The 22,961-nt window shown below is 43.7% G+C and overlaps 1 protein-coding gene across 1 annotated transcript in view; it reads right to left on the bottom strand.

Moving 5' to 3' along the window:
• The window catches only part of celsr2 (cadherin, EGF LAG seven-pass G-type receptor 2), a 67,044-nt gene extending 45,070 nt beyond the window's left edge, over window positions 1-21,974 (bottom strand). The window contains exon 1 of the mRNA XM_034139577.1: window positions 18,170-21,974. Coding sequence (XP_033995468.1) covers window positions 18,170-21,710 — 3,541 coding nt within the window. The 5' untranslated portion in view covers window positions 21,711-21,974. The remainder of the gene's footprint in view (window positions 1-18,169) is intronic.
• Between the last annotated feature and the right edge of the window lie 987 nt (window positions 21,975-22,961).

Below are 22,961 nucleotides of genomic sequence, written 5' to 3'. Positions count from 1 at the left end.
GCTGGGAAACTGAGCGCGAGGAGAATCTGCTCTGAAAGGAACAGACCATCCTTCAAAGAGGTCATTCTCCATGGAAGGATCCTCCGCTCAGGAACGGAGGGTAAGCGGAGCGTTTTTGGCCAAAAAGGAGGAAGAGGGGGATGCTTAGATGGTGACGAGGTGCCAGCTCTGAAGTGTGACACTACTCTCAGCCCGGAGCTCGACCCCCTCTGGGCCTCTGGGTGCCAGGAATGCTCTCAGCTGGGAAGTGGCGCCAGGGAAAAGATTAAACACACACTGTGGCTGCAGGACTGCCAAGGCTGTGTACAGCGTTGTGTGTTTGTGTGTTTATCGGTGTGTGTGTGAGTGTAGGTGTGTGTTTATCGGTGTGTGTGTGAGTGTAGGTGTGTGTTTATCGGTGTGTGTGTGAGTGTAGGTGTGTGTGAGTGAGTGTAGGTGTGTGTTTGTAGGTGGGTGGGTGGTGGTGATCCATACGTCAATACAGAAGCATGTAGACTGAAACTGTGGCGGTTTAGTCATCGCTGAGGTTGAGGAAAACCGACAACATGACAATAAATAAAAAGAATAGAGTCTATAATGAAGACAGTATCACTGTTATTCGAAAACCTCACAACACCTTTTCTTGATCAAATGTTGATTTAAAGATCTTCACCAGATACACAAAACTAAATATTTTTTAAGACTATGTTGCCTGTTTTACTTTTTTTAACTCAACTCTTCTAGTACATAAAAGGAATACTCTGCAGAGCTCATTGTCTTAGTCTCATTGTCTTAGTCAGGCAGACTCAGAGACAAGAAATCCTTCTGACAATAAACTGGGGAATGTAAACAAGCATTACAGAGAAGTCTCAGAAACACACAGGGACTGTGTTTGACAGAAGGTTGTTGATTCCTCATCACACAGAACATTCATTATCAGCCAGGAGGTTGTGTAGGGGAGGTGTGGTGCTTTTTATATCTGAAATATTAATGAAACCCAGTTTCAACCTTCGTCAAGAGGATTACAAACGGCAAATAATACACTAACACGATGTAATATGAACACAGAGAGCCTTTAGTACCGTGTTCTTGCTTTAAAGACATCTAGTCAAATCAGGATATATTGATTTCAGTTTGAAGACTACGTGGGATCTTGGTGGCCCGGATAATAAACTGCTGAGAGAGACTGAGAGAGAAAGAACAAATCGGGGAGACTGGCCTAATTAGAGCACAAAGTTGCCATTAAATCTCCCAGTTGAATCCCAGAAAATGTCAACAAAGTCATGGTGGATAAAGATCAGACTGACTGTGTGACCAAATTACTGAGGACAGAGACATCACCGGAGAGAAGCCCTGACCCTCTTCCTCAGAGCCTCGACTCTGACCATTGATCAGTTATATATTCTCTCTCGCAGTTTAAGGATTATATTGTGGTACTTTTGCTTTGTGTCTGTGTGTAGAAGACAGCATTAAAGACAGAAAGAGACAGAGGGGTCAACACGATTCCAATGCTGTAAGTCTGAGCTGTGGGGACACAAAATAAACTGTCCAAATCCAGGAGGCAGCAACCAAAGAAAACAGCAAATGAAGGCATCACCTTCAGAGGCCTGAAGGTTAGCAGGCTGAACCCGCGCCTCCTCTACAGAAAGCTCTGCAGAGAATGTAATAAGGCACCAGTGCAGGTGTCTGCCTCATAGAGAGAAACACCTCGTCAACTCAAACAAGAAAGCTGCATTTAAATTACTGAAAGAGGTTGGAAAATGTCAAATTCACTCCATGCTTCCCAATTTACGTGTTGTGACAAAACAAGCAACCCACCAGGCTAATGAGGAGTAAACAGTTCGGCATAATGTCCATCACCAGAGGAGCTGTTTGTGAGAACACAAATGCCAAATCATTCAGACAGGACATCAAACAGACTTTACCCTGACAGCTCCCTGGTACAGCGTAATGTCCGATTGAGTTCATGTGTGAAAACGCTCTTTGTGCGAGAATTCATGCGGAGAAAGCAGGCATGATGGGGACTGGCATTAAAAAGAGGTAGAAAACAGAAGTGAAGTCAAGAAGAAAGGTTATCGACACTGAACGGCAATTAAGATTTTTGTCAGTAATTGCCAACGTCAGACTATTTAACGGCAAGAGACTTGGTTGTTTATGACAAAATTAACGACAGCCTATGGACCTAGCCTAACCCGCATCATATCATGAGTCCTGACCACTTTACGAAGACACCACCAATCGCCTTAATGAAGCAGTGTATTTCCGTTAAGTGATAATGCTTCTAATACTGAACATCTCCCCGGTTGTGTTGCTACATGCTACCACTGATATTGTTCTAAGGCAGGCGCGCCGGATTCATTTTAGAAGTGGGGGGGGCCAAAAAAGTGCGTGTGTATGGCCCAATCCCAAACCACGCCCTACACCCTACCCCTACACACTCCCCCTCCGTGACGGAGTGAACTCCGTGGAGTGACACATGAGGCTCCCTCCTGTCAGATGGAGGGAGTACATACAGCGGCAAGCTTTAGGACAAACTCCCCTCTCTCCGGCAGAAACAGGAAATGCCGTAACTGTATCAACGGTATCAAATCAGCATCTCTTTGACAAAAAATGTAAATTAATAACTAAAATAAAACTCCAAACATCTCTAATTGTGTTACTTTTTTGTAAAGCTCTTTTAGTTTTAAACCTGATGTTTATAAGTTTCTTAGTTTTTGCAACAGTCTGTAAATATACACAACTTTATAATAAAATGCACACATTTACCTTTTTCTAGACTAAACACAGGTAGATCCTCAGTTAAAAAAATATGAGGTTATCATGAGGTTGTTAACATCGCAGTTTATCAGTGGATGTTTGCTGGAAGCACAATAACTGCATGTTTTGCATTGCTTTTAAATTTCAGTTAATATAGTGATGAGAGACTCCCGATACATTAGATGTATAAGTTAATTAATTGTCTCATGATGCATATTTCCCGGTGAGCATGAAGCTTTTCAGAGTGGGGTTTTTCTCAGCTACGAGTTCTTTTGGAAATTGCTCTCCTTATCCGCATGCCCCCAGGCCCTGTCGGGTTAGAAACTGCAGACAGCGCAGTTGCTCCATCATTCCATCTCTTCTTTTTTCCTGCTCAATACGCTGTTGTTTGACAAGCTGTATGTTGACTGGTGTTTGACTGAAGAAAGCGCACTTTTTTTTAATACACTCTCTGTGGAAATTAGACTTTTCGTGGCTGTCCAGGAGGCTTGGGCACTTTTTCCAGTTATTAACTCCGATATTAACAAAGCTATCATCTCCACATTTTGAGAAAGTGACAAGCCGTTTGACAGCAGCAAATCTGCATATTTCACAGAAGGCCCGTTTAGTGGTTTTGCAAAGAATTAACCACTCTCTGTTTTTGTACCATTCTGCGTTGAAGTACCTTTCTCTTTGCCCAGACGATCTAGCGGTCAGTTAGCTGCAGCTTTACCCGTCTCAATGTCCCGACAACAAACCTCCATGCAGTCGGAACCAGCCTGTTTCGGTTCAACGACGGCGGTGGCGGCGGTTTTGACAGTCTCTGCGGCCGCAGAGCTGTTGCTTTTGGGTTCATCTGGCTTCGCTGGTTCTATGATTGATGAAGGTCCAGGCTCCGGAGACGTGGATGTCAGGGATGTGACCTTCCAGTTGTTCATTTAAGTTTAGATTGACTGTATAGTTTTCTTCTGCGCTGGTTCTTCTGACGTGTTTGCAAGTGTATATTTTTTCTATCTAGGTTAACGGCTGACACACACAGAACAACGTAACAAATAAAGTAAACAACGTAAGGAATAAACACATCTAAGCTTTTTTATTGGTTGTAATTTACATGGATACATTTGAATGGTGTGACAATGTCCTATTTGATTGGGTTAAAATGTACATATTCTTCCTGTTATGTCTGCCTGCTTTATTTTACCTAATGCAAAGTGACCTGCTCCATCGAAATCAGTCGCATTGACCCGAAGACACATTTTGAGTTGTATACACTGTTGGAAAGAGGAGATTCATAGCTTTCTCATGATATCAGGATTGTTGTTGTAGGCTACTCCAAATATTAAGCAAAATATGTCACATTATATAATGACTGTTACAGAGTCATCATTTTGAGAAAAAGGCCTTTAAAGTTTCCTCTTCTCTGGATCGATCTGATTGATTATTAGCGGAGCAAATGATCAAAATAGTACGAAGGGAAGATAGGGGAAGCCCGCGAGTGTGTGTGTGTATATACGTGTGTGTTTGTGTATTTTTGCGTTTGTGTGTATTGTGTTTGTTTCCCGGGGAAAACACTCACAAGAAACACCTGCTGTTATGCCTGCAGTGACGTTAAGTTACTCCGTTGCTTGTAATTATGCCGTTACAAGCTTCAAAGTTGTATTTTTCATCTGAATTTGCCAAAACAAGTTTAATATTCTGAAAGCCAAGACTTTGTTTATTTGAAATCAGATAAAAACAAACTGTAACGGACCCTGCCGTGTTATCTATGATTACTATACGCCTTACATTCATAATTTCAGCAGAGGGGGGGGAAGCGGCACTGTGGAACAGCAGAGTGGCGAGTGAGAGCTTTACAAGCTTAAAAAATACCTGTAGCTAATGAGATTGAATATAACAATCAAACATAACAAAATATACACAGCTAGATCAGATCGCGTTTTAGATGCGACTTTAGAGTAGAGGGGAATTATTGAAACGGGATTTGTACAGTGTTCCATGGCATCCGCCGCTGCGAAAATGTGGGGCAGGGCTGAAAAGTGGGGGGGCCAATGGCCCCCTGGCCCCCCCGCTTCCGGCGCCCTTGTTCTAAGGTCATATGAGAAAACAGCTATGTGTGTCTTACTTCTGCTTACTCAAAACCAGCCTACTCCGCCTCTTCATGTGCAGGTTAAACACAGAGCCAATGAAAACACTTTCCAGTTATTGTGGGGAGGGGGAGAACATTACAGAGTCTAAAGAAATACCATTTATCATCATGACAGTGGAGAGAAGATAAATAATCGCACTCGAGCAGCTCTCTCAAGCTGCAATTCATCACATGTCTAATGGTTTATGAGAAAGCACGCCACAATCAAACGAAAGTACGTTTATTCTGCGATCCGGAGCACCGTGTGTTTCTCCGCAGAAGTGTGTCATGAAGAGGGGGAACCTCCGGGTAAGAAGGTAATGAGGTTGAGCAGAGGCTGTCTTAGCTGTTCAGCATCAGTTCACTACAGTATGTGCAGCACGCTCCGATAACTCAATGCATCAAAGAGCGCAACCATGGGGTCCCATTTCCAAGATCAATAGGGAGATCATAAATTAAAAATCGCTTTGGAGGGTAGAGGCCTGTGGAAGTCTTTGCAGTTCACAGCGTAAACAGCTCCAACCTAGCGAGCCGCTCTGAAAACTAACTAGCTTTAATGAGTTTATGATTTAGAAATGAGCGTGCAGAGCATTACTTTCCGTTTGGATGTTTGTTTGTTTATGGGCGGATCAGTGAGATCTGGGCTTGCATATATCAAACTGCTAAACAGAACAACTTGGGGTTAAACTATTATTTCTTGAAAGTTAAGAATAATACATTTTATCTAGTGACATACTTCTACTTAAAGTAAACTGTAAAATCGTCTCTCAAGTGATCACATGATGAGAGCAGAAGATGGTCATTATCTCCAGAAGAAGTTGACATTTAAAATAATAAAAATAAAGCAAATCATAGTGAGATGCAGTGGGAGGTAAAGTGAGGAGGGAGGGGGGGAGATGAGAGGTGAAGACGCTGAGAGAGGAGAAAGGGACAGGTGCTCATGGAAGAAATTAGGATACTTAAAAAACCCTTAGTGCTCAATTGCTGCAATTTGCATCAAACATCCTACTCTTTCGTGGAGTCCTAACTCTGTCAAATCTGAACTCAAACAAAGAACACACATATTTTTGGATTACTCTTAGAAAGTATATCATTATCTCTGAAATCCCTTTGGAAAAGAAAAGAAAAAGGCAGAACTTGGCAGAGACTCAGCATGTTTTTAAGATCTTAGCTATTAAAGTAATTTTGGTTTACAGTAATGTATAAAGTGAAAACAGGATCTGCTAAAAGCTAATTCAGCATACTTTTAGAAAGGTGCCAATTTGCCTAAATGATAGGCTAAAGGTACGACGATGTCTGGTTTCAGGGAGCCTCACAGTGTCAGGATTATGGTTGAAGTGGAAACAAAAAGAAAAGAAAATACCAACATGGAGGAAATTCTGCCACTGGTAGACAGGAGAAATAAATAAAACACATTTAAAATTAGTGCAGCAATGACAATGCCAGGAAATAATGATGAATGCAAATATATAATTGTGTTGTTTGCACATCAGTAGAAGAACTGTGCAATCACATGTTGGAGAATTATGTAACAGGTTAAACTAGGATATTCTGAAATACAGTTACCTCTGAAACAGGAACAGCTGTCTGTCTGCAATCATTGTGTTTACATTTAAACCCTGTTAACGAGCTGCTTCAGTGTGAAACTACTGTCAAAAGGGTCATGTTTGCGTTTTGCTGACAAACACCGCACCACTGAGTCCACACAATGTCACAGACAGACAACATCTCCGCACAACGCAGAGCTGAGAGTACAGTCGCTGTGGGGCCACCAACAGGACACAGTGTAATTTAATTACTTTTAAATACTCATGCCCTTGGAAGACCCATTAATTACTGCTTCTCTGCTGCTGCATGTGTATGGGACCCTGACTGTACTACATGTTCACTTCCTCTTTTTTCTTCCACAGTAGAAATCACATCTCAGTTGTCTCGTCAATTTGACACGTTTATGGCCAGAGATTAAACCTCCAGGTGCTGCGACCCGTCAACAAGGGGCCCCCTGAACTGTAAAGCTGGCAAAGAGTGAAATCAGTCGAGGCCGGAACACTTACAGATGACAACTGTAGGCACCCAATGTTAAAACACACAATGTAAGTTAAGGCAAGACACTACGGTTCTGTGAATGTAACCTAATTTCACCAACATGTAGTATTAGATAATGCCTAATTTGTACATACAGAAAACATTTTTAAAAATAAATAATTTTCCCTGATGTAAATGATTGGGGAAGATGCATAGTGGTTCAATGTTTTACCATATTTCCCTTTTAGTACTACTTCCATTGAGGTTCATTGAAGAACTGCAATCATTAGATTACAAACTGATTATATAAACCACAGTGTTTTTTCAAAGAGTATTTTCCCTGCTGTTTTGTCATCTTTTATGGTTTCATGGGAATGGACTTGATTTCGCTCCACTTGATAGTGGACATACAGGAAGAGAAAGCTCCCCGCAGGACAACAGGCTTAATCCTCACCTTCATACCAGTGAGCCAGCTGAGGTTCAATTAACAGTCCAGTAAAGAAGAAAGAAAAAAATCAGACACTGATGAGGGCTGATGTGGGTTAAGACCGAGGGAGCAGGAGTGTATCTTGGTGTTGGAGCTCTGCGGCTCAGCGCTCCTTTGGCAGGCAGTGTTTAAAATATTCTCATCTGAGGGATCAAGCTTATCAGATGCCTTCTTCATTCAAACCCAGTGCACTCTGTTTGGTGTCGATTTAATTTAAAAGCTGGAATCTGGAGTCCTGGGTGATCAAAAGGGACGCAGTAAACTGAGGCTGAGGGGGACGGCCTGCTTGAATTAACAGGGGCTGAAAGGTGAAACACTCCTCTGCTGCCTGAATGGAGGCTGATGGCTGGGTGGGGGGTGGAGTGGAGGCTCTGCACTGCAAAGGGAGGGACAGGTTTTTCATCTCATTACCCCCCCCCCCCCATCTCCCCTCTTCCTGACCCCCCACTAGACAAGCAACGGCCGAGGCGGACACCCCACCACCTCCACCACGCTCTGTATTGAACACCCTAACGACTCCCACCAGGCCTCCATCCTCCTCCAGCACATCAGCATCACAAATCAACACAAGCCTCAAATCACACAACATGCTCTCCTGTGGATTTAAAAACATGAGCAAAGCCTTAAACCACTTTAGGCAGTTTTAACTAACCTTCATCCACTTGGTAAACCTTTCTGAAGATTTACGACAAAACTAAATATTTGTATTATTTATTTTTACCTGATTGTTATTTCAAAGCCTTGTCTACTGATATGCAATTATTGTGGGAGGAGACTACTTAATTATTAACCTGTTAAGCCCAAAGCCTGTTTTTCAGGTCTCAGGCTCGAAAATGACATGCCCAGAACAAATGACTATAACTTCACTTCTAAAAGGGGTAAATTAATCATCTTTTTTCTCAAAGCAATGATAAACCTGTGAGTTGGATGTAGAAAAGTCAGAATCAGGTTAAAAATGTATTTATAACTTGAACAGTATTTTATTTTTCTGATATTTACAAACATACGTTTTTAAATGATGGACAGGCTTAATTAGTCATCATATTTGATTGGCTGCATGTGTGTATATGTTCAAGATGAACCAATAATATGTTAATGTTAACCAGTAAGAGAACCTAGCATTTCATGAGAGATTAATCGAGATAAACCTGATGTAACTAGAATTTTCCTTTTTCAGTGTGTCTTTAGAATACTAAAATATGCGCCACCTACATCTGCAATTATCCAATCTAATTTAAACATTATATTGCCTAGCTTAAAAAGCAATTGACGGATGAGAAATGAGTAGCCTTCAGGGTTGAACATGCCATTTGAGCAGAGACGACGTTAAAGCTTCTCTAATCGCTAAAAACATTCTTAAACAACCTCCATTTGGGGGGAAATTTCCGAGCACAATGACAGCAGACTGAGGCGGATAGGAGGAGGATTTTCGGATACAAACTACTACCCACCAATGAGAGAATTGTGTTGTTTTAATTGTAGGGAAAACGACGGTAACACCATATTAAACACGTCTGAACACCAACAGCTCGAGTAAAACAGAGATTCTCACTCTCAGAGGAGGGAATGGAAAGCATGCTCCAACTCCTACGCAGCAGATTTGCTGTTATCTGAGCGGAGTCAGGGCCGTTACATCAACACACAAATTATACTGAGCATCGTAACGTGCAATCCCACTGAGTGTGATTGTGTGCATGTATGTTTGTGTGTTTATATATTGAATAATCGGGTTAAATAAATATGTATGCATCTCTGACTTTGAAATAATGATTACAAATGTCTCACAATGCTGTACCTGGTTGTTTTATCTTCTACATCAGAGCAATTAAGCCTAATTGGCCTGAAGAAAAACAACCAACAATCAGCGGTAATGATAACACAACACAACAACACCTAATTCCTTACAGTGCCTGTGAAGTCAATAAGGGAAACTGCTGCTGTGGCTCAATGTCAACCCAAGGATTTCCATCCAGAGGAGTCAGAGCAATCCCACAATCCCTCTCCCGATTCCTCCATTTGGTAGGAGAGCTGACTACGTCGGAGAGAGGCCATTCATACTCATTTGCGGACCTCGCCACAGCATCCCCTGATGACACTTTTCTGCTGTATCGGAAAACCACAAGTAGCGGACATTCCTCAGATTCTTCCCTATAGTGAAGCAGCTTAGAGCCACAGAAAAGACCTGAACAGCTCCGATCAGAACATTTGCATATCAAAGGAAAACGGCTGTCAGCGGAATAGTAAAAGGACATTAGCATGCAGAGATGTGACCACGCATGAGGCCGTTATTCAAACCTACCAAAAGTCATTTTATAGGTATTTGATTCTGCTGGACAATAAGCACTTTGCCATTTATAAAGAAGCTTTAGCAGGAAGCAACTCAAAGTTATACTAAATATTTGATACTAGTGCTAAAATAACCATACGGGCTGTTATATGAACTTATCCTGGGAGTTTAATGTTCAAACACTTTCCCAAGAACATATTTTTGGAAAGACAGTCACTCAGTTCAGTAGTGAAAGTGACAAAACTGAAAAAGAATCCACCTGCATCTTCAGTATAAATAGTCACTATCAGGGCCGGTCCTAGACATTTTGGTGCCCTATAGGCAAGATTATGATTTGGTGCCCCCCCCCCCCCCCTTCAAGCAATACACAATAGAATATATAAAGAATAAATGAAAAATCTCTACAAAAGACCAATACACTACAAAAACTGAAACGTATTGACATGTTGGTTATATACATAAAGAAGGTTTCAAATGTATTCATTATTGTATGAACATGTTTTAATTGGCGGGTGGACGTCACATCCTCTACGGGGGTCCGGGGGTATGCCCCCCCGGAAAGATTTTTTTTAACATTTTAAAGTAAAATGCTTCAATCTGGTGCACTTTGAGCAGAATTACTAGAGACTAGATCTAGGGGGTACAACTCTAAAGCACCCATATGAAAAAGATCGGTTTACATTTTAATAATCAAATAAGTATATGAACATAACCAATAACCCATAGCCAATAACAAATGAATGTAACGTATTTTATTTTTGTTGTTCATTCATATCTTATTTTACCAGTTAACATTTATTTATTCATGCATTTTTTTTAATATCTCCAGTTTTAAACGATATTTTTGGTTTACTGTCCTATAGTATACATTGGAATGATTTCAAACCTTTTTTTATTTATCCTAATAATTATAAAAGGTGTGCCTTGGAAATATTTGTTTACATAAATTGTGACCAAACCGTTTGAGACCCACTGAGATAACTTAGACTAAAGTGAACTATCTAAACACTCAGAGTCCTTTACCTCACTGAGCTGTAGTTATCAGCCTCGATCCATGTAAATGTATTACATCAAGGGCCTCCAGATCTGGCGCCCTAGGCGACCGCCTATGTCGCCTATGCCAAGGGCCGGCCCTGGTCACTATCATTCATTGAGTGCCACCAAACTGTGAAAGCACAAATGTACTGTGATAGTAATGTGTAAATGTGTGGCAGCTCACGACGAAACCATCTGTTTTGTTAGCCTGACGCCTTCCTGTCAGTATCAATAGAAATCAGACTGTGATGAAACATCTCAAAATCCTTCACGTTGGGGTTCAGCACCTCCACCGGTCACACCTCTCGCCCTCCTGTCTAACAGCCTGATGTTGACAGTTAGCAGGGCAGAGTTTAAGCTATGAAACCAGGTCACTGTGAAATCTCACTATGCTTCAATACAAAATGAGCGCAGTGTTGCGTAGAGGTAACGGCCTGTGAAAGAAACATTGTCCGTCACCTTCACAGTGTGAGAAGCAGACACTTGTTATGATTTCTCTACTCTGATGGAGGTGTGGAATTATTTTTTATTATGGTCTATTGTACTAGACCAGTGATTTCCAAACATCCCAACACAGACCTGTCTTATGAACTCAAGTACCCCTTCATCAACCCCTCGCATCATGTTCATTTGAACACAGTTTATGTCAGTTTGTTCAAGTTTGCATTTGGAGCACCCATAATGGATGTTTCAACCATATAGAGACAGCCATTTAAACAGTTGGTTAACTACTCAAACAATTGTAAAATGTGACAATTCCAAATAACAATGTCTCAAAACAACTAGAACTGCGTTGCAATTTTTGTTAATGGGTGGCTGGAACTTAAGTTATCTATGAAACATCTGAGCAAGCCAAAGAGCAATGAAGAAACACTGATTTGTGACGTTTAACTCTTGGAGGAGGAGATTTCTGCAGAAATTCTGGCTCCAAATAAAAACCTCCTGACCAATGACCAATGAAAGATTCCTTACCTGGAGAAGCTAAATGCATAACAGCCAATGCCACTAAACTCTGTCTTTTGTTATTAATTTTATTGAGAAACCCCCAGAAAATGACACACCGCAGTACTTTTCCCACAAAGGTTCATCAGAACTTAGTTCATGAGAACTCTTTAGTTCTCATGAACTAAGTACAGATCGCGTTCACACCGGAATAAGTTCCTGGGGAAGGATTAGGCAAATGAAGCCGCTGACGTCACTTCTTCTTCTTCTGCTTTGGGTTTACTGGCAGGCCGCAAACAACTTCACGGTGTATACTGCCACCCGAAGTCCCCGGCCGGAAGTCCCCGGAGTTGGGGACTGGCTTCAGTAGAAGCTGCTGGGACTCCCAGCAGCTTCTACTGAAGCCTTCCGAGAAAATCGCCAGAACGCCGACACCTCCTCATCTCCACCGCTCCCATGTTTTCTTTTGTGTTGCCATAAGTTAGTCTCTCTGCGCTGGGCTAATGCTAATGCTAATAATGCTAATGCAAGGATAATAAAATGGCGGCTTCACAAAACTTTTTGGGAGTTTTACGGGGCGTGGTTTGCATTCCGCCCAGCCAATCAGACATAGGAACCTTTTTCTCCCACGAAAGTACCTGCTCTCTAGCAAGGACGGAAAAGGGGGTAAAAAAGGTTCTGATTAACTCATTTGAGTTCCGGCTCTTTTTGGTGTGAACGTGACATTTCGGCTCTATATCGGAACTAAAGTGGGAAAAGTACTGCGGTGTGAACGTGGCTATTGTGCATTTACCTTTATTGACCACTTATAAACTACTTTTAGCTAAACTCTTTTTCTTTCTTCACACACTCTCAATAATAACTTGTGTCTAAAGGGGGTTACAGCTCAATATGTGGATATATTTTTATTTTTTATTTATAGCTACCCCGCGATACTTTCACCTGGCACCTGCAGACGTACGCCTAAGTCTAACTACTTGTGAGCTTCATCATAAGTGCTCAGTCATGAAGTTTAAAAAGTGCCTGAATCAGACTGTACAGTAAATAGGATACGTCACGGATGACTAGCAGGCCTGGTGAAACTGTCATGAAGAGGCTACACCGGGGAAAACAAGTGGACACAATGAAAGAGGGGTGGGGGGGGGGGGGGGGGGGGGGTCGTCCCAGACAGATCCCACTCCCATTGTCTGCCGAGATAGTGAGGACAATGCAGGACAACGCTGAGATATATGCAAGCACCACAAGGCCTCACCCCACCGATGCCCCAGTCCTAATCTCCCAAACACGATTTCCCCTCCTTACACATATAGATGATGTCATCCTCCCCCCTTCTCACCCGCACCCTCACCCCACCTCCGGACCTTCAATGCAACCAAGCGTGGCGGAGGGAGACCCGCAGGAGGATGTTCAGGGCTGAGAAACAAGGCGGCAGAGAGATATCGGATACCCTCTGAGTGCATCTGTGTCACAAATCAAAGAGCTTAAAAGACAACGCTATCATATCACCGCAGGCTTTAAACTCTTCCAAACACAGGGCCTCTCACATCTATCACACGCAACTCTAAACTTTATCCTTTCCATGGAAAGTTTTTATCTGCGGTCAGGTGTCGGCTGACTGTCCTGTAAAAACGTTGGCAGTGAAAGCTGCGGGCGGGACAGGTCAGTGTCCCGGAGCATTACAGGTCCAAAGAAAGCCTTACATGCCTCACTGGAAAGAGGGAGAAGGGGACAGTTGCTCTTTGGAACTTTATGTGCCTCCCCTCCCCCCCATCTCCCCTCCACAAAAGGGACCTTACCCCTCCGTCCCCACCCACAAGGAATTTCTCAGGCATTGCTAGGTTCACCATGACAACTGGGTGCTTAACAAAGCATTTCTCTTAGGCATTCTTCCTTTCACAGTCAAAGGAGGGAGAGACAGAGAGAGAGAGAGGGGGGAGAAGAGGGAGGGCGGAGGAGCTTGAAATGATGGGAGGGAACAGTGGAGGTTGCAGGGGTGAGAGCTATAGACCCGCGTAGATAGGAGAAAAATGGGGAATGGTGACAGGCAAACAAAAAGGGGGAAAGAGAAACAGGATCAAGGTGATAGGTGATGTTAGATGGAGGAAAGAGAAGAGAAACACATTCGCTACAAACATTCCAAGCAAGCCTCGAGTGTGACTAACGCCATCCGGGGAGAATGAAAAGAGCGAATTACAGATGACTCCAGCACCAAACACAGCCGAGCATTCGCAAGCTGTGACTTTGAATCCTATGAATCAACCATAGGGCATACAGAAATTCACCAACGCAGAAACCAAGGCGTGCTCTGTTTGAGTGAAATAATTATATGACGGCGAGGAAGAAATGCAATCAGAGAGGTCCAGCTGTTGGAGGCCACACACATATATAAAATATGTGTGCAGCCTAGTGTTACAGAACACAAACCCCTGAGAAAGTCCCTCCACAGACAGCTTAAAGGTTTAATAGATTATAATGAAATTACGCTGGCTTAGAATGTCTTGGCTCTTACTTTTACGATATGTGATGAAAAAGAGAGTCTCCTCTATTAAAATTCCAGTCTTGTAGCATAATCGTATGCAAGGCTGGCAAAGGGCAGGGGGCAAAGGGTCTAAGAAATTCAACTACATACATTGCTATTATCTATGCGTTATCTAATTAAAGGAAAAACACTGAGCATCCAAATATTTTAAATAAGTTATTCAAGCACTAAATACCCTTTGAAAACCAAACACCTGATACATATAATCGTATTTATGTTTGTTCCAGTTGGTTTGGCTGAATGCCAACAGGTTTGTCTCAGACAAGTTTGACAACAAAGTCGTTTAACCTTGGAGCATCAACAACCACTTTAGACGCTTGAAACTTAAAAGTGTCTCTGCCCTCCCCACACTGACCAGAGCCAGAGAATATCTGCTGTCCACCATGTAATTTGAGCGTCTGTACAACCTGCAGTGTGATGTGAGCTGAATCTAACTGCCATCATTAGTTGCGGAGGCGTGTTTGTCTGTAAAATCTCTGCATTGGCGTTTGCAAAGTAAGCATGCAGGCTATGGTACAGGCTTGGATTCAGAATTTGATTAAACAAGGACAACGTGTCCTCTAGGCGTAGTTGGAATAATGTATACATTGTATTTTTGCCACCCAGGAGGTTAGAAGTGTGTCAATCCCACTGTATAGTGCAAGAGACGTGCAGGAATTAATGTTCAACATAATGTTGACAACACTACAGAAGACACAACAAATTAACTTCATATTTAAACTAAAAAGGATAATAACATGTTAAAAAATAGGGGATGATGTAGGATTAGCTATAGCTTCGATACGGAAATTAACAGGGCTTCAAAGATGAAAGAAAAGCAGGGGGGGAAATCTCAGCCATCAAATGCAAACACCTATTTATGCAGGCTCACGCTTGCCTGGGAACAGTAGATCAGCCCCTGAGTATGTCAACACTGGTCTGACACATCCCAGGATACAGATGCAGCATATCTAATCCCTCAGACGACAACCAGCCTCTCAATTCTGCAGTGTGACCACATTTCTCTTCATAATACAGAAGTGGCACATACTGAATATTATCTTCACATTTGTCAGTTCCGTTCTCAACATGTCAAAAATAGGAACGACAACTGAACAGATCCCTCAAACCTGGAACCAGTTTTGGTACAGAAAAAATAAGTTAAATAGTACCCTAATATGAGTTTATTGTTCTCCTCATATTTAGTAAGGAGGCAGGCCCAATGCTAGCACACTACTGCTGTCAATCTGACTCCTTTACATAATTAAATGGTTATGATAACCAATTGTAAGCCAGTGCATACAACATCTGTTTGCCATTGCAGTGAAAAATAAATCTAGATGCAAGTGAACCAAACAAATAATTGAGTCAATGTTACTTATACTATGACACTTAAACCAGTACATTTGCTCCTCAGGTAGTTTGGAGCCATTATATTTATGGTGCATTTGAAGTGAGTTGATGATTGCTGAAAAGGCCAAAGAGGTGGCTCTTGTTTCCTGTAAATCGACTCATGGAGAAATTAGCATAAGGTAATATAACATTTAGACATGATATTAAACAGAAAACACACATTATCTATAAATGAAACTTGCCGATTAGACACTGATATCCCTAAGAGTCCAAGAGATTTAATGAAGCATAACATTTGTTATTGACACCCAGGTTATTAAAATGTCTGGGGGTCACTGCAATAACAGTATCAAGCATATGTCATACTTTATGTTGTATTGAAGATATTAATATGGCATGATATGGTTTTCATTATCTGAAAATTAATTACTGTAGAACGAGCAGTTGGGGCAGTGCAATGGATTATATTCCTAAATTAAGAAGATAATCATAATCTGTGGATTATTTAAAAGGTGGTAGTAAAGCTCCTAAATGGGACACCCTAAAAACTTGAGCAAAGTGCAGCTACATTTGAAACGTTGCATCCATTTCAGAGTGAGGAGCTGTGCTCAAAAATGATGTTAATCACAGTCCAACAGCATACAAAAGAGCCCATCAAAAATCGTCCATCATAAGGGGCCTCTTAAACGGCAGCACGAAGAGAAAGATAATGGGAAGACTTGGGAGGTCCCTGGAGGGAGAAGCCTTTCAAAATTGGGGTCAGCGGCATCTATTGGAGGAGCTCATCTTCCTACCCCATCTCCTCCTCCTCCTGTTGCCCGTCTAAGGGCTTTCCTGCTCTCTTACAGTACGACTGTATTTTTCCAACATGTTGCCAGTTTACACCACCACAACTTAACCCTCCACCCCTTCCCCCCCTCTCCTCCTGCCTCCCTCCGTCTCCTTCTGTCCCCGGCAGGGGTGCTGACACATAAACCCCAGCAGGTGCGGGACGCGCTGGGCAGACACAGCCTCTAATTGGTCCGTGGTGGAGTCACAGCTGTTGCCCCCAACCACGGCCTGGTATGAGCTTGAGCGCCTGCCTCTCAATCGACAGCTCACTATTGTTCTCAAGAGAGGCAGAGCTCAGCTCCTATCCATTCTAACAACTATCCACTTAAAAAAAAATAGTATCTGCTCCTCACTGCCAACTCATCAACAATCACTTCACTGTCTCACTCAGTCAAATCAATGAATTCCTGAATTTCCTTACAGCCCTAATCCTCACTGTTCTTGTTAAGTATCTGATTTCCTCTTTAAACCAATCTCCTAATGTTCTCTGGCTCTCTCTGTTTCCCTCTCTCAGGTTGTGCCAAGGTCAAAGTGGAGTGAGATTTACAGCAGATCACACTGCGTCAAATAAGCTCCAACAGAGGGTAACAACAACACGCCCCCCACTCTCTGTGGGTCCAATTCAAGTTCAGTCACATTTTTGGAGCAAATCAAACTCTCTAATTTGTGCAGGCATGCAAGATTAAAAGGTGCAGAAAAGGCAGGCAGTTTCTGACATGCAGGTTAGGAGAGACAACAGCAGCAGTGAGCATGAACAGACAAAAAGTGCCAGGCTTGTTTGAATGATCTATAACCTTCTCATGCCTAAAGTAAAAGTGTTAAACAGTGGAACAAACAAGGCTTTACATCCCAACCAACTGTTGTTCTCTCTTAATTAACCATCAAACCGGCTTAAACACTCTGGAGGAAAGCTGAAAGCTATTCAATTCCAGCCCGTCGGTTCGACTACAGAGAGAAAAAAACAAGCCAGTCAAACAATTCAACACTTAAATAACATCACCGCTTAATTATGACTCTACACAAGCTATAGAAAGAAACCACAATTGAATTATGTCTTTCATAGTATGTGGGAGGGGGGGTATGATGGACAATCATGGGGCATGGTCAGTGTGGCCACTGGAGTGTGGATCCCACGGGACACAGACCTGCTCAGACAAACAGCTATTAAATCTCCTCAATAGACGGAGCGAAATCAGGCTTCTCATAAGGGGTTGCCAAATGACAGAAGGCACCTCCTACATTACCAAAATGAATTTAAATAACAGACTTAACATGCTTAAATACATCTTTGGGAACAGGTGCCATGTGTGATTATTTGAAAGGGGGAAGAAGTGGAGTGGCTCAAAAATAAGAGCTGCAAAGATTAATTATTGAACGATTATGAACAAATTATTCTCTGATTGCAGCTTCTTAAATGTGAATGATTTCAGGTGTCTTGACTCCTCGATGACTGTAAAGTGAATGTCTTTGAGTTGTAGACTAAACAAGGAACACTTTTCCAAGACATTTTTCATAATTCTTTCTCAAAGTTTAAGAGCAAGCAACCAACCAATTGATCCAGAAAATTAAGTAAGAGTAAGTAATAGATTAGTTTGCTGCAGCACTATTTCAAATATCCTACAGTGAAAATGAATCATCCTTCATGAATATTTATATTATAGAGAAATCCCTCTGCAACACTGAAGCCAGAGGAGACATACTTAAGCCATCATCACTTCCATTATCTTGTGAGGCGAAGCGAAGAGAAAATGTAAATGAAGAGACAGGACGTGTTAATGGAAATAGAGTAGGAAAACAACTTCTCCCCCTCACTGCACTGAGAGGGAGACATAGAGTTATAAACAGTCTCACCTGACACTGAGATCCTCATGGAGGCCTCCAGGGGCCTGTTGTTATCCAGAGCCGGGCTCAGCTGGATCTCCCCAGTGCTTTGGTTCAGGAGGACTAGGTTCAGCTCGTTGCCCACCTCGAAGCTGTAGTGAAGCTGATCCGAGATGTCGGGGTCGAACGCTGGGATGCGCCCGATCACTCCAGTGGGGAAGCTGTTGGATTTGTCTGTCACGTAGTTGTTGAAGATGATCTGGAAGTTTTTGAGCACAGGCAGGTTGTCATTCTTGTCGACCAGTTTGATGTGGACTGTGGCGCGGCTGACCAGAGGAGCGGAGGTGGCCTGGACCACAATCACATACTCAGACTTTGTCTCATAGTCCAGGTCTATCAGTGCAGTCAGCTCTCCGGAGAAGATGTCCAGCTGGAACACCTCGGGGATGTTTCCCTCCACTATCTGGTACATAATCTGTGCATTGCTGCCTTCATCTGGATCTGTGGCTAACACATGTGCAAAAACAACACCTATGGGGCTGTTCTCCTCCACCATGATGTCAAACTCATCTTTCTCAAACACAGGGGGGTTGTCATTCACATCTAGGATTGTAACGTGGACATTTACTGGTGTTTTCAGAGCAGGAACGCCTTTATCTACAGCAAACGCCTGCAGGCTGTATACAGGCACATTTTCTCTGTCTAACCTACGCAGTGTTCGAATAATACCAGAGGTGGACTCAATTATGAAATCTCCATCACCATCCTCCCCCCCTTGGAAGGTGTAGAAGACACGACCGTTGAGCCCAGAGTCTCTATCAGTGGCAGAAACCTGGACCACGCTGGTGAACACCGGCACGTCCTCCATGACGGAGCCTGTGTAGTGATCTCTGAGGAAGCGGGGGGAGTTATCGTTGACATCATTCACCAGTATCTCCAGGTAGGTGGTGTCAGACTTCTGCGGGATGCCATTATCCCGAGCAGTAATGGCCAGGGTGTAAGACACTTGGTCTTCGTAGTCCAGCTCCATCTGTGTGGTGACAGCTCCTGTGTCGGTGTCGATGTCAAATTGAGGGATGCTGTCTTCCATAAAGTAGGTGATGCGGGCGTTTTCACCTGTATCTTCATCTGTGGCACTTATCACGACAACAGTGGTGCTGACAGGCTTGTCCTCATTGATGTTGACGGTGTAGTGTGAGCTCTGGAACACAGGCCGGTGTGTGTTGGCGTCAGTGACATTGACAAACACTTTAGTGGTGTCAAGAAGTGTACCATCACTTGCAGTGACGGTGAGGACGTACTGGCGTTCTAGTTTGTAGTCTAAAGGCAGCGCCAGAGTAATGAGTCCCCCTCCGCTCTGACTCGTGATGGAGAATCTGTTGCGGGTGTTACCGCTGGATATCTGGTAGGTCACCACACTGTTGATGTCCTGGTCCACAGCCGACACCGTCACCACGCTGGTGCCCACGGATGCATCCTCATTCAGTCGCATGTAATACGCCTTCTGAGTGAACTCTGGGTTGTTGTCGTTGACGTCGAGAATAGTCATGCTGATGCTGGCTGAGGAGGACATGACAGGGTAGCCGTGATCTCGGGCCTGCACTCCAAAGTTGAAAAAATCTACACTCTCTCTGTCCAGCTCAGCAGCCACTATAATCCACCCTGTGCTGTTGTTGATGCTAAAGGGGAAGTTTGGCGTGGTGTCAGTGAGGAGATACTCCAGCTTAGAGTTGTCTCCAGAGTCTGCATCCACGGCTTGGATGTGGATGATGGAGTAACCCAGCGGCACGTTCTCCAGCACGGTGGCCTGGAATGGGGTGCTGACAAAAATGGGGGCGTTGTCGTTGACATCCAGCACCTGCACTGTGACCAGGCCGCTGATGTTGGAGAGCGGAGGACGTCCTCCATCCTGAGCCCTGATTCTTAGAGTGTATTCTTTGTTCGCCTCGTAATCCAGGTGACTCACCAGGTCCATGTTACCTGTCTGAGCGTCGATGTAAAACTGTCCCCTGGTGTTCCCGCTCATGATGCTGAAGTGAACCACAGCGTTGCTCCCTCGGTCCTGATCTGTGGCGCTGACCTGCAGGATCTCTGTGTTAGGGCTCAAGTCCTCTGGCACCTGAACTACATAGCGTTTCTCACTGAACTGTGGAGCATTATCATTGTCATCTTCAACCACAATGTGAACTGTAGCTGTGGCGCTGCGGGGCGCGGGGTCACGACCTTGGTCATTTGCCTCGACTAGCAACATATAGGCGTCCACCTCCTCCCTGTCTACAAGGCCTCTGGTGCGGATTACACCAGACCTCGAATCAATCTCAAACACCTCATTGGACCCGTTACTGTTGATGATGCGGTAAAGGATGTTACCATTAACAGGTGCGTCCCCATCTGTCGCCCTTACAGTTAACACCTCATAGCCTATTTCAAGATTCTCCCTGATGTTTTCCTTATAGTCCTCCTGCTCAAACACGGGGCCATGATCATTAGTGTCCCTGACTGTGATAGTGAGGGTGGCCATGCCTGTACGCCGGGGCTTGCCGTGGTCAACGGCGGTCACACGAAACACATGAGTGTCTTTAGTCTCCCTGTCCAGCACCTCTATTGTGGACACAGCACCGTTGATCGGGTCCACTGCAAACAGATTGTTTGAGCGGCTATCAAAGAGTGCTTCTATAAAATACTCCAGCCTGCCTGCCTCACCCTCATCCACATCCATTGCTTTCAAAACAACAACAGGAGTCCCAGCTGGCTGATTCTCTGCCACAGACACTTGGTACATTGGAGGTTGAAACTGAGGGCTGCTGTTGATGCTTCTCCTCCTCCTGCTCACAATCCCTGAATCAGACTGAGCTGCCTTTTCTAACAACTTCCCTAGGTGGGCCTGCCTGAAGGGACCCTGCCCCACACGCCAGTGGATGGAAATGGGATTCACTTCAGCACTCAATCCATTCCCTGTGAGCACATCGCAGATGAGGTCTAGCTCCCGGAGTGTGTCCTGCATCCAGCAGAGCGTCTCAGACACACACAAGTCACCCTCAGAAAAGTAAAAGTCCCGGGTGTTGGTGACTTTGCAGCGGAGAGGGGCTCCAGGTAGCAGACCCCCCACTGCAAATAAAGCAGAGCCTGCTTCGTGGCACTCTGACCGGTGTTGGCTCTCCGTGCTAAACAAACTGAGCACCTCCATGTCCCACTGAGGTTTTCTTTTACGCATGTTTGAACAGTTCCTACCGTGAACATGCACTTCATACTGGCTGGTGAGGAGGTGCCTGTAGCCGGGGTCCCTGCAGTCAGACACAGTGAACACGGTAAAGGGGTTGGAGCGCATCGAGAGGCACTTTATGGAGTCCGAAACAAACACAATGCCCGCCGCCGCGTCTGTCTCCAGAAACTGCTCCGTGAATTTGGGAGCGAGTACCTGATCCAAAGTACAGCGCGCGCTCCGCTCCAAGCCGGCCACCACAGTCCTTGGCCCCGCATCCTCACTGATGTGAACGGTGTAACAATGCACCAGCGAACCCAGTTTACACCACCAGAAAATCAACAACAAATCCCATTTAACGAAGTGCATCGCTCCTCAGTTTGTGTGTCTCCGAATGGGAATATGTGTCACTCCTTATTCCTTTAAACTTTCCGCCTGTGAGTTTCCCTTTGTTGCAGAGGAGCCATGCTTTCAGCGAGCGCACTTCTCTCTGGTCACTCCGGCTGATTTGAAGACGTTAACCCGCAGTAACCTTGGCTGGAGCGGCTCACACACACTCGCACACACGCCGTCAGCAACAACAAGAGCAGCAGCACCTCCGCTCAGTCCGCGTAACTCCGCTTGAATGGTGAAAATGGCTCCAGCTCCCCCTGCGCCTTGAGGCTCCTCATTATCATAAACCTGTGTGTGCGCGTGTGTTTCTGTGCGCGCGTGTGTGTGCGTGTGTGAGAGAGAGAGAGAAAGAGAGAACGGGGGGGGGATGTCTGAGGACTTGGCAGAAACCCTGTCACTTGAGATAAATAGTAACTTCCTAAATGCTTCATCAACATAGGAGACCAAAGCAAGACTTTCATTATAGCCTATACTTTTTACTTGACAACATTGTTAATTTGTTATTGCCATGTTGTAATGTTTTAGCTGGGAGTTCAGGCAGGCACTGTTATCTTTACATTAGTTTGGTTTTATCTAAAAATGTTGATAGTCTAGAGACTATAATACTTCGACAGAGCTCTTGTGACACATAACTAACCAAAACCACTATTATTTCATCAGGAACAAGCGTATAGGTCCACACCTCCACAAAGAGTTTACTCATTAACTGGAAGACATTCCTCAAATGGTAGGTTTTAGGTGTTTAAACCCATCACCCACAAAGTGTTTAAGTAGAAAAAATGTAATACATTTCACCTCATTTTTGTTAGCTTGTTGATTTAGATCCCATGGTCCAGTTTCAGGACCATAAACAATACTAGTATGAGGTCAACTCTGTTAAAATAAAATACATGAAACAGAATCAAATTACATTTGGACGTAATGGGCTACAGACCAGTGTCTTGATAAAAACTGTGAAGTAGTTGTAAAACTCGGAGCTCAGTCGATGTGTTGAACGTCACTGACACCTAGTGGACAAAGCACAGTCACAGTTTTAGAAGCACAGCCTTCTCTGATGGAGATAATTGTGTTTTCATCTCATGTTGCTGGAGTTTATAAATACTAAATACAATCTAAAATAACCCACTTTTCTTGTGGATTTCTAATTGCAACTAACTTTATTCATAAGTATTGATTTATTGTGTTCTGTATTGCGTTTAAAGGTGTAGCCAACTAAATATCAGCTTT

This window comes from Trematomus bernacchii, unplaced genomic scaffold, assembly GCF_902827165.1.
Source record: "Trematomus bernacchii unplaced genomic scaffold, fTreBer1.1, whole genome shotgun sequence".
Lineage (NCBI taxonomy): Eukaryota > Metazoa > Chordata > Actinopteri > Perciformes > Nototheniidae > Trematomus > Trematomus bernacchii.
This window is presented reverse-complemented; position numbering and strand designations above follow the sequence as displayed.